The 12,940-nt window shown below is 35.7% G+C and overlaps 1 protein-coding gene across 3 annotated transcripts in view; it reads right to left on the bottom strand.

The window, feature by feature from the left end:
• FYB2 (FYN binding protein 2) overlaps positions 1-12,940 on the bottom strand; it is a 121,008-nt gene that overhangs the window by 51,252 nt on the left and 56,816 nt on the right. For 2 of the 3 annotated variants that reach the window (XM_041772392.1, XM_041772393.1), the window contains exon 5: positions 4,933-5,033. The exons of the other annotated variant lie outside the window; for it this stretch is intronic. In XM_041772392.1, coding sequence (XP_041628326.1) covers positions 4,933-5,033 — 101 coding nt within the window. The remainder of the gene's footprint in view (positions 1-4,932; positions 5,034-12,940) is intronic. 3 annotated transcript variants of the gene reach the window in all.

The raw sequence follows: 12,940 nt of genomic DNA, 5'->3' as shown, positions 1-12,940 counted from the left end.
CTTGTAATTTTCTTTGCTCTGAGGTTTACTTTAGCAGTTATTAATAGCCACACTTACATTTTTAGATTAAATTTACATCTGCTAATCCATCTTTTTTAATTGGCATATTTAGGCAATTTATATTTAATGTAATTAATGCAATTATTGATTTATTATGACTTAAGTCTGCCCTTTATTTTTTATTTACTGTTTATTCCATGTTCTGCTTCTTTGTTTGATATTTCTTGCTTTCTTGTGAGTTACCTGAACATTTTTAGAATTATTTTTTATTTATCTATAGTAGTTTTAAAAAAATTATTAATCTCACTGTATAGTTGTCTTAGTGGTTGCTCTAGGGATGACATTATATATACACATAAAATCACAGTTCTACTGGTATGGACATTTTACCAGTTTACATGGAGTATAGAAACCTTATTTCCTTCTGTGTCCCTTAACTGTTTCCTTATAATGGGTTTTTGTATTTATTTTGTAAACATTTAGAACTAAACCAGGTAGTGTTAAGAGTTTTTGCTTCAATCATCAAACTTAATTTTAAAAACTCAAAAGAGGGGAAATATGTCACATTTACTCACATTTGTATTCTTTCCATTATTCTTTCTCCTGAACTGATGCTTCAAATTTCTTCCTTTTATCATTTCTTTTCTGCCTAGAAAGCTTCCTTTAGTCATTCTTTTAAGATAGGTCTGCTGGAACAAATCTTCTTAGTTTTCCTTCATCTGAGAATGTCTTGATTTCCCCTTCAATCTTGAAAGATATTTTCACTGGTAATAGGATTCTGGATTGATAGTTCTTTTCTTCTTGTATTTGAAAAATGTTGTGCCACTTTCTTCTGGCCTTCATGGTTTCTGATGAGAAATTCAGTCATTCAAATTGTTTTTCACCTATAGGTAATGTATCATTTCTTTTGCTGCTTTCAAGTTTTTTACATTTTATTTTTAGAAGTCTGATTATGTTTTTGTGTGGATTGGGTTTGTCCTGTTTGGGATTTTCTTGGCTTCTTCAATCTTTTGTTTAATGTCTTTCACCAAATTGGGGGAAGTTTTCAATTTCTTCAAGTACTTTTTTAGTAGCATCTTTCCCCTTTATTTCCAGTACTACAATTTAAGGCTTTCATAATAGTTCTACAGGTCCTTGAAGCTTTATTCATTATTTTTCCCCCAGTCTATTTTCTCCTTCTTGTTCAGATTAGGTAATTTCAATCATTTCCCTCAAGTTTATGGATGCTTCTACTCTCCCTATTCTGCTATTGAGCCCATCCAGTAAGCTTTTAATTTTTCTTATTATATTCTTCACTTCTAAGCTTCTATTTCTTTTTCTTCACATCTTCCATTTCTTTGCAGAGATATTCTGTTTCTTCTAAAAATAGAGTAAAACTCTGTTTTTTTAATATTTCAATCATGTTCATAATTCTTCGCTGAAATATTAACAGCTACTTAAAGTCTGTCAGAATATGCTAATACTTCAGTTGTCTCAATGTTGGCATCTACTGATCATCTCATCTCATTCAAGTTTAGACTTTCTTGGTTCTTGTATAATGAGTAATTTTCTATTGAAACCTGGACATTTTAAGTATTTTGTTATGATACTGTGGGTATTATTTAAAGCTTCTGTTTTAGTTGGCTTTTCCTGGTGATAGAAATGGGATGACATTTTTTTCCTGTCAGCTGAGAGTACACATCTAGTTTCTCTACTTCTTGGACTCCCGATACCCAAGTGAGGACAGGGATCCTCACTACTCCTGGTTAGGAGTGGGCACTCCAGTTCCCCACTCAGCTTCTCTGAAAACACCCTGGTTAAGAGTGGTAGGAGTGCTTGTTATTGTTCCCCATTTGGCCTCCTTACTGCTGGATAGTTGTGAAAGTCCTGATCCTTTGCTAGGTCCTCTCTAACACCAGCCCAATAGGAAGCAGAAGGGACATCTTGTTACTGCTGGGTGGCATAATGGAATGCAAGCTCCCCATGAGATCTTCACTGTAGGTGGAATTTTGTTACTCCTGGAGGGGATGAAAGTCCTAGCTTCTGACTTGGCTTCTCTGCACCATCTCAGGGGAGGGGTTAGGGGTACATAATGGCAGCCTAATGAGGGTAAGTGTCTAGGCTCCCCATTCAGCATTGGCTGGTATGGTGGAGCCAGGTTTTTTTTTTTTTTTTTTTTCTGTGATGTTTGGCTGGAGTATAACAGTTATTGTCTAGAGGCTTTCTGGTTTTTTTAGGCTGCCCCTTTTCTGGTCCTTTAGCTAGAGAGAACAGGCTTTTGCTGAAGATGTTTCTGTTTGTACCCACTGGTATTTCTGGATTGCCAGCTTCTTTATCTCCAAGTCTGGAATATATGAGCCAAGAAGAAAACCTAAGGAACTCATCACCTATTCTTCCTTGAGTTCCTAGGTCTCTAGCTGGTCTATCTTCTTATTTCCATCTTTTCAGAGTCTTCTAGTTTTCATAGGTTTCTTTCACATATAATATCCAACAGTTTTAGTTGTACTTATCAAGGGGAATTGGGAAAAGTATATATGCTCCATCTTTCCAGAAACAGAATGTAACTTGACTTTAAATGTATTATTTTACCAAACTCTCAGAACACCACCACAAAGGAAGTATTATATGCACTTTATAGACGAAGACACTAAGGTTCAGATGTCATTCATCCAGTAAGTGGTACAAAGATAATGGAAGGTAAATGGGGAAATAGTCAAATGAATAAGTACAAGTGGGGGTAAAATAGCTCACTCCCTTTTTCTTCTTCTTTTTTTCCTTTAGGGTAACTGCATCCTGGCCCTTTAAAGAGGAACAAGGAAAGGGGTGGGGATAAGTAACAGGATCCTTTTGATCCCAGGCTGTAGTTCTTCAGTTTCTTCAGTCCTGGCAGGCTATTCCTATTTCCCATCAGGATTTTCTCTCTAGCCAGAAAGACACCATTGCCACCCTCACTAGTCTCCCACTTGCCTCCCTTTCTGCTACCCTATGCTCTGTTACTCTCAATTGCATCAGTGGCTTATTTTCTGAGCCCTTTATCCTTCAGCATAAACACTTGCTTCTTTATGAAGTATATGAGGAATCCCTCAGTGAAAGGCTGAAGGGAGGCTTGAGTTAGTGGCTCCTTCTTTGGTTACTTCAGGTGATGTCCACTGGCAGGCCCACCTTGAACATATATGGCCTGGGTAGAACAAATGCAGGTCTCTGGTCTAGCCTCCCATTTTCAATCCTCAGCTTTACCCTACATGACAAGGGGCCTTGCATATGTCCAAATCCCACCCATACCACCCCCCATGACTGTTCTCCCTGCAGCCCAGTCTGTCTTGTCCCAGTCTTTCTCTGTAGCCCAGTCTGGCCTGGGACTTAGAGAAGAGGCTCAAGCAGAACCTCAGACAGCCACTTGAGAGGGGGCATTCTGAGCGTCTCATGTATCCAGAAAGAGAAGCTATAGGCTCTGACTAGAGCATCTAAATAGCCCTATAAACCCTTTGTAGAAAGGCATGCAGTTGGAATTTAGTCCAAATGGGGCCCACAGCCTTTCTATTCAAAGCATGGTTTGTAAACCAGCAGTGTCAGCACCACCAGGGAACTTGTTAGAAGTTCTAACCTCACAGCTACTGAACCAGAATATGTTAACCGAGATTCCCTGGTGATTCATATTTCAAGTGTTAGAATCTGAGAAGCCGTATTCTGACGCAAGTGTCCAGACACCTCAAGAATGGAACAATATTTCCATATAGGGATGAGAGGGGACAGCAGTTGCTTGTCTTATGACTAGTATTTTATAAACCATATTGGAAATATAGACTTTGCCCAATCTAAGAGAAAGAGAGAGTGAGCTTTTCTGGTAGTTCTTCAATGCTTTATTTCTTCGGGGGGAGAGGAGGGAAGGGAAATTTCAATAGATTCTAACTCATTACCCTACAAACCTCTTATGTATATATTCCCAGGCAAATGACTTTTCCCAGACTCTTGGGCTTTTTCTTCATGCAATAAAGAAGTAAAATCAGATGATCTGTCTCTAACGCTCCTTCCAGGAAAGCAAAACATACTTGAACGGGAAGCAGCATAAAACTGTGAAAAGAGCATGCATCTTGGAGGCAGTCTGAGCCCATTTCACATTATAGCTCTATCATATACTCCTCATGTGACCATGCACAACTCAACCTCTTTTTTCCTCAGTTTCCTGTCTCAAAAAGTGGGCTAATAAAACTGCTGTATCAGCAGGGATGCACAGAGAGAACCTACTACAGAACCATGGCTCACAGTATAGGTTCAGAAAATACCATTTATTTCAGCACAAATATTTATGCTTTTTGTAGAGAATCGGCTTATTCTACAGACAGAACAAAGGCACAGAAACTTGTAGAAATGTTATGAGTCCCTGCTTCTTCATTTTCTTACCTGACAGGGTCTCTTTCTTCATAGAAAGGTCTGAGCTTTGTCGGCAATACCAGAGGCAGGAAGACTTAGCTCTGAACCAGTGGTCAGATCCATTAAATGAATTCTCTGCTCCTATTCAGACTAAACACAGGGACCTAATTCTCATAGTCTGTTATCTCTCTCTCCACACACGGAGTTACCAGGGGAATTCAAGAAAGACACCACAGGAAGAGAGAGATGAAGTTTCTATGGGAGAAGGAAGAAAAATGAATCACCATATCTTGATTTTCCCTCCTACATATCTACAGAAGGCAAGGCATCTAAGTAGATTGGTGAAGGAGAGAATAGAAGAGGTAGAGAGAAGGCAGCACTAGGAGTTGTGAGATAGCATTGATGCCCAACTGGATTTATTTATATTTTTAAGAGACCAGGCAAGGAAAAAAATAGAAATGAGATGGTAGGGCAGCATGGCTGTGAATTTTTAAACTTATAGTTAGCTGGAGGGAAAATACCATTTTTGCCACATTTTCATTCCACACAGGGTTACAATATTAATTGGCTTAGCAGACTTACAATCAGCAATTTCTTTTGCAGTGCACAGGTTAATGGAGTTGCCAGAGTGTTTCAGATATGAAATTGTTGCCTCATAATTATGTGGTTCTTCAAATTCAGCACTGAGAAACATGGAAAAAACGGTTACTTAAAACATTGCTTTCCACATATTTTAAAACTTTTTGTATTTTTTCTTCATTAAAGAATATGCCTGACAAATATGGTGATTTAAACCTATATGAAAGGCATACCACCCCTACTCTAAAAATACAGAAATTCTGAAAAATATAACAATGCGAAAAATTATATGAAGAATATATAATTCATCTAGAAATCAATAAAGTCTCCAGGTGCCAGATATAGAGAGGAAAGCACAACTAAAGATGAAGGTGAGAATTACATGCAAAAGGAAACTGAGACAGATAAAGAAAAATCCTAATGACGGGGTGGCTGAGGATATACTTACTGAGTCAGAAGTTAAGTCTGAGCCACAGGCCTCATGTGAATGTGAAGCTAGAACCAAGCTATCATCATAAAGTTCAGAGTCACAAAATGCCATTTCATCTGTTAAACAAATTGTAAAACATATGTGTGTACTTCTCTGCTATCCAGCTATGATTGCTGGAGCTAAAAGAATCTCCCATGAGAAATCAGAAACTTGAAAACCCAGCACCAAATACAGGTGGGGTTCTAAATGTATACTGTATCTCAGAGACACAGAGACAAAATGGTGCTTGCAACTCAACTGTCTTTTGTAAGGCAAATCTGAAATCACTCTGTAAAGATGCTTCTATAACCCAAGGCAGCTATGGTTGCTAAAGAAAACAATTCCCACTTAAAACAAGCTTGTAGTAAAAAAAAAGAAAATACCCAAGAAACCCACAAGCCACACAGATGAGCTACCACAGATAGAAGATATAACAGAATGACAGACTTAAATAACAGAATGAGATGAAAGTGACTTTAAAAGAAGCATTTTAAAAAATGTTCAAAGAAATAAAGTAAGGGATAAAAGCCATTAGGTAAAAAACAAAACAAAAAAACTCCAAGGGTGTGAAATAAGAACATAGATTTAGGGACAGGAGAAAGGGCTTACAGAAATCATTAATTCTTGTAATAAAAATTTAATGTAGAGGTTGAAAAGTAGACTAGACACAGCAGAAGAGAGAATTGGGGAATAAGTTAGATCTAAGGAAGTCACTCAGAATGTAGCATGCAGAGATGAAGAGATGCAAAATATTAAAAGAGAAGTTAACAGTGGGGGAGGTAGAATGAAAAGGTTCAACATACATAGACTAGGGATTCTAAAAGGGAAAAAGAAAAAAGGTGAAAAGGAGTCAGTATTCACATGATAATAACTAAGGCTTTTAACATTGAAAAGGAACATAAATTCTTCTATTGAGTCAGCTTCAACAATAAAAAATAATGATAAATCCACGCTCATACACTTTGTAATAAGTTAGCATAAGTCAAAGGAAAAAAGAAAAATGTAAAATCTCTGTGAGAGAAAAGATAGATTACTGAGGAATAGCAGACTGTCAAGGGACTTCTCATTAGCAGCAATTGGTGGTTGAGATTGTGGATAATATCTTATGGGCTAAGGAGAGAGGAGACATCAGTATCAAATTATCTTCTAGCTAAATTGTCATTAAAAGTGAGGGAGAAACAAAGATTTTTTCAGCATACCAGTACACATATTTATTGCTCACAGATCCTTGCTGAAATGCATCAAATCTTTCAAAGAAGTTAAAATCCCCTCCTTCCCAAGGCAGAAATCACTTTGGAATGATACTTGTTTCTGCTGGGCCATGCACAGGGTATGGTTAGGCAGGAGCTGCTTTGAAGGGACCTGCTGAGGTAGGTGGGTTGGATGGGGTGGGTCTGTAGTACTAGCAAGTCAGATGAAGAGTTTTAGAGCTGGTTCCAAGTGTCTGGCCATCTAGAGTGAGGGAAGGGAGGAGAAATGGTGCCTGCCAGTGGGCTTCACACTGGGCATGGTGCCTGCTTAGGATTCCCTCTCTCCCTCTGCCCCTCCTCCCTTAAAAAAAAACACAAGAGGGAGTCAACAACAGATTAGAGGATGCAGAAGAACAGATCAGCAATCTGGAGCACAGGGTGACCGAAAGCACCAAAGCTGAACAACAAAAAGAAAAAAATTAAAAAATGAGAATAGATTAAGGAAACTCAGTGATATAATCAAAATACTGAGAAAAAAAATCCTGTAACCAAGAATAGCCTAACCCATCAAGGTTATCATAGGAGAAATAGAAGAATAGGAATAGTTAGAATAGGATAGATAAAAAATTTCTCAAATTAAAGTTAAAGGAGTTCATCACCACTAAATCAGATTTACAAGAAATGTTAAAGGTGATACTTTGAATAGAAAGAAAAGACCATGACTAGACGAAAATCATTAAAGGAAAAAATTTCACAGGTAAAAGCAAACATATAGTGAAGGTAGTGGATTAGTCACTGATAAAACCAGTATGAAAGTTAAAACACAAGAGTAATAAAATCAATTATATTTACAAATAACAGTCAATGGATATACAAAATAAAGAGATGTAAAATATGATATCATATGCAAAAAACATGGAGAGGGGAGTAAAAATTTTGACCTTTTAGAATGTGTTTCATCTTCAGCAACCATCAACTTATAAAGACTGCTATAAAGATGCCTGGGTGGCTCAGTGGTTTAGCATCTGCCTTTGGCTCAGGTCATGATCCTGGGGTCCAGGGATCAAGTCCCATAATGGGCTCCCTGTGAGGAGTCTGTTTCTCCCTCTGCCTGTGTCTTTGCCTCTCTCTGTGTGTGTGTCTCATGAATAAATAAATAAAATCTTTTAAAAAAGACTGTTATAACACCTAAGATGTTATATATGAACCCAATAGTAACCACAAATAGAAAACCTTTAACAGATACAAACATAAAAAGAAAGGAATACAAGTATAACACTAAATAAAGACATCAAACCACAAGGGAAAAGAGTAAGAGAAGAAAAAAAGGAAAAAAGAATTACAAAAACATATAGAAAACTAAATGCTCCAATCAAAAGACACAGGCTGACTGAATGGATATAGAAACCAACCCATGTATATGCTGCCTATAAGAGGCTTACTTCAGAACTAAAGACACATCCAGACTGAAAATGGAGGACTGGAAAACATACGCTATTTAAATGAAAGTAATAATAATAATAATAATAAAGCCAGGGCAACAATACTTTTATCAGACAAAACAGACTTTAAAACAAAGATTGGCAAAAAAGAAAGGGCCCTACATAATGATAAAGAGATCAATCCAACAATTATCTAACAATTATAACAATTATAAATATCTATGCACCCAACATTGAAGCACCTAAATAAAGCAAATATTAACAGACTTAAAGGTAGAAATCGACAGTAGTACAATAATAGCAGGGGATTTCAACAGCCACTTGCATCAAGGGATAGATCAGACGGACAGAAAATCAACAAGGAAACAGTAGCTTTGAAGCACACATTTGACCCAGTGGACCTAAAAGAGATATACAGAACATTTCATCTAAAACAGCAGAATACACATTCTTTTCAAGTATGTAAGGAAGATTCTCCTGGACAGATCACATTAGGCCAGAAAACAAGTCTCAATAAATTTAAGAACTCTGAAATCATACCAAGGATTTTTTCCAACCACAACAATATAAAACTAGAAATCAATTATAAGAAAAATCTGGAAGGAACACAACTACAGAAGGCTATTCAATATGCTACCAAACAATGAATTTTCTTCAAACAAGAAATAAAGGAAGAAGAAGAAAAAAAAATTGAGATAAATGAAACACAATGGTCCAAAACCTTTGGGATGCAGCAGTACAGGCCTCCCTTGAGAAACAAGAAAAATCTCAAACAACCTAACTTTATACCTAAAAGAATTAAAAGAATTAGGAAAACAACAAACAAAGCACAAAGCTAGTAGAAGGAAGCAAATAATAAAGATTAGAGCAGAGCCTTTAGCCAAATTTGTCAAGAAAACTAGAGGACTTAAATAAATATAATCAGAAATGAGGGAGTAAGAAATGATGGTATAGAAATACGAAGGACTATAAGAGACTATTATGAACAATTTTAAACGAAAAAATTGGACAACCTAGAAGAAATGGATAAAGTTGAAGAGATATATCATCTTCAGAAACTAAATTAGGAATAAATACCTTGACAGTCTGCTATTCTACGATCAGAGAGTTTCAGGGTGAAGTCTATTGAATATTTATTTTTTTTTTAAAGATTTTATTAATTCATAGAGACAGAGAGAGAGAGAGGCAGAGACACGATAAGCAGGCATCATACAGAGAGCCTGACATGGGACTCGATCCAGGGTCTCCAAGGATCACGCCCTGAGCTGCAGGCAGCACTAAACCACTGCGCCACCAGGGCTGCCCATCTATTAAATATTTAAAGAAGAGCTAATATCTATTTTTCTCAAACTATTTCAAAAAACAAAAGAGAAAGTAAAACTTCCAAGTTCATTCTATGACCTCAGTATGACCCTGAAGCCAAAATCGAACAAAGACACTATAAAAAAGGAAAATTCAGGCCAATACCTGAAACTAGTAAGACACTATATGTTAATTATATTTCACTTTAAAAAAGAAATAATAGTGATCAAATAAATAAATAAAACTATTGGTAAATCTAAATATGTATCAACTATAAAAATGACAAATTTGTAGAAGTTTAAGAGCATTATGGAATTAAAAATCTTAAATAATAATATGAAAGAGAGTGGGAGAGGTTTATCAGAGTTAGTCTCATATCTTTGTATCATTTAGGAGCAAGAGAGAGATTTTGATTCCTACCAGACTTAGGTTAATTGTATGTCAAAATTTAACTGTAACCACTAAAAGGAATAGAAATAGAGTATTTAACTTTTCAACTGGTGGAAGGAGACTAAAGAATGAGAAAACTTAAATACTAAAGAAGGCAGCAAAGGAAAAAAATATACATGTAAAATTTTCATAATATATTCAAAACATAAAATATGCAAAAAATCCAAATAGATCAAGAATCACAATAAATGCAGATAGATTACTTTAATAAAATAGTACCTGCATGTTGTAAAAATCTAGCTAATCCTGCCAAAAATGCACCAGGCAAACCAAAGCTCCTTTATGAATTAATGGAAAAAGAGATGCAAACCAAATACTGACCAAAAGAAAGCTTAGGTAGGTTTATTCATATTAGACCATACTTTAGCATAACTGATCAAGAAAATGAGAGAATGTACACACATGTCCATATGCACATACGCACACAAATTATGGATAAGAGAGACAACAAAACTAGAGCTAGATTGAAGTTTTCAGGGATGCCTGGGTGACTCCGTGGTTGAGAGTCTGCTTTGGGCTCAGGGCATAATCCCAGGGTCCCAGGATCAAGTTCCTCACTGGGCTCCCTGCGGAGAGCTTGCTTCTTCCTCTGCCTATGTCTCTGCCTCTCTCTGTGTATTTCTCATGAATAAATAAATTTAAAAAACAGATTTAAGTTTTCAGAAATCGAAGGAAACCTTATGATAAGCGAATCATATAATAATTTGAGTAAATTGCTAATAAATTTGAAATTTCACTGAAAACTGGCAAATTTATAAATATAAAATTACCCCAGTGATTGAAAAACTGCATACAAAGCCTAATAGGCCAATAAAACGTTAATGAGCCTGAATCAATAGTACACACACCCACTCTCCCTTCCTCTTACCTTTACACTCAATTCATCCCTCTCTTTCTCCACCACCAAATAGTTTTATGAGCAAGTTTGAATGAGTAGTTTCAGAGAATAGGAGAAAAGCTATCCTACTCATTTTAATAGTGCAGTATACTTTTGATATGAAGACTGCAACATAGCCAAAGATTTAAAAGTACAGCCCAATCTCACTTAAAAGATTTTAGTCCAAACTCACTAAATACTAAAATAAAAATAAAAAATGAGTTAATCAGTATTAAAATTAAGTCAAGGACAACTAAAATTTATTCCAGGATGTCAATGATGGCTCAACATCAGAAAATCTACCATTGTAATTAATCACACTGAAACAATAAGGGAAAACCAGATTTTAATACACGCAAAATAACCATTCCACACAAACTCTCTTAACTAATCTCCAATAAACATCATACTTAATGGTGAACTATAACAAAGACTATCTCAATTCAACTAGAAATTCTTGTAATCGGAAAAAAGGAACTGAGGGGGAAAAATTAGAGAGGGAGACAAACCATGAGAGACTCCTAACTCTGGGAAACAAACAAAGGGTTGTGCAAGGGGAGGTGGGTAGGGTGGGGGGATGGGGTAGCTGGGTGACGGGTACTGAGGGGGGCATTTGACAGGCTGAGCACTGGGTGCTATACTATATGTTGGCAAATCGAACTTAAATAAAAAGAAATGTTAAAAAAACATAATGGGATTTAAAACATGGATGTATTGGAAATAAATGTTATCTTCAGTAAAGGTACTCATAGAAAATTGGACAAATGGATATTACAGACATCACAGAAGAGAAATTTTGAGTAGCTTATAAAAATAAGTTCACAAAAAAAAATAAAAAAATCACAACCATATAGTAAACAGGGAAATGGAATGAAGACACTGCAAATTAATTCACACCCATCAGTTTAAGCAAGAATCCCAAAGTTTCAAAATAATATTTCATTTGATAAGAATATGGAGAAACTGGAACTTTATACTAGCTTGAGAGTATAAACTGGCACAGCTATTTTGGAATATAGTTTTTCAATATCTAGTAAAACTGAAGTTGTTTACAATTTTATTTCTAAGTAGATAACCTGGGAAAATCTGGTTTCATATATATGAGATGATTATTATAGCATCACTTGAAAGGGTGAACATTCAAAACGACTGGAATGTCCCTCAGAAAGGGAACACATGAACAAATTGTGATATGTTCATATGATGGAGTGTCTACAATATCCAATTATATTGAATAATCTAGATGCATATGCATCAATGTAGGTGGAATATGAAAACACAGCTTTGAAAAAATCATGTTGCAGAATAATAAGATTCCATTTATAAAAAAACGTGAAATACTCTATCTTTAACAAATAAGAATTTGTAGTTAAAGTATAAGTTATATACTCAATGGGTACATTTCTGTATCCATATTAAAAGTTGCCTGTGGGAGGGAGAAAGAGAATGAAATTAAGGAGTGAAATCAAGGGGACTTTATCTATTGGTAGCAAATGGAAAATGACTACTTCACTAAATGTGGAGCATATGAGAGGGAGGAAAAAGAATCACCCATGAGCTTCCCACTTAACACAAGTGAGGTGTTAGTATTTTTATACTCTTCCTGTTTTTTTCTGTTTATAGGTATATTAGTATACCTGCTGTTACAGACAATGACAAGGTTAGAGTTCTCTTTTCTTGTCCCCTCTCTTCCCCATTTATTATCACAAGTACATTCCATCTGATTGTTTTCTCACATTTGACCAGCTTGAGTATTTTTGAGTTTTTAAAAATCATATTCTCTAAAGATGTATGAATAGTTCATTTTGTTGAAAAGGAAAAATTATGAACTCTAATGCATCAGTAATTTCTCCCCTATTTTGTTCCCCTCCCCTATCATAAAGTAATCGAGAGAAACTTTCTTAAATTATAGACTATGCCATGTATCTCATGCTCCAATGACCTAACAATCTCATCAGGTCTATGGTAAATTAACTTTATTAATAAGAAACAATTTGTGGAAAAATTGAAAGAAGATGTCTAATCAATTTCTTGGACTACTTTTGTCAGAAATGAATAAGTATCTGACTTTAGATGATCAAAAAGAATTTCAACTGAATATAAAAAAAGTGTCTCTCAGATCAATGGTCTTTACCGAGGGGCAGTCCTAGGATTAATGTTAAAGATGAAAAAAAGATATTGTAGTTGTATTTAAACCTTCTTTTTTACTATCTGAGCATATCTTTTATCCTTTTCCAGGTCCATTAAAACCAGATCTGAAATCTGCCTTGGTTTAATGCAG

Source organism: Vulpes lagopus, chromosome 10, assembly GCF_018345385.1.
Source record: "Vulpes lagopus strain Blue_001 chromosome 10, ASM1834538v1, whole genome shotgun sequence".
NCBI lineage: Eukaryota > Metazoa > Chordata > Mammalia > Carnivora > Canidae > Vulpes > Vulpes lagopus.
Note: the sequence above shows the minus strand (reverse complement) of the source record. Positions and strands in the feature narration are given on the sequence as shown.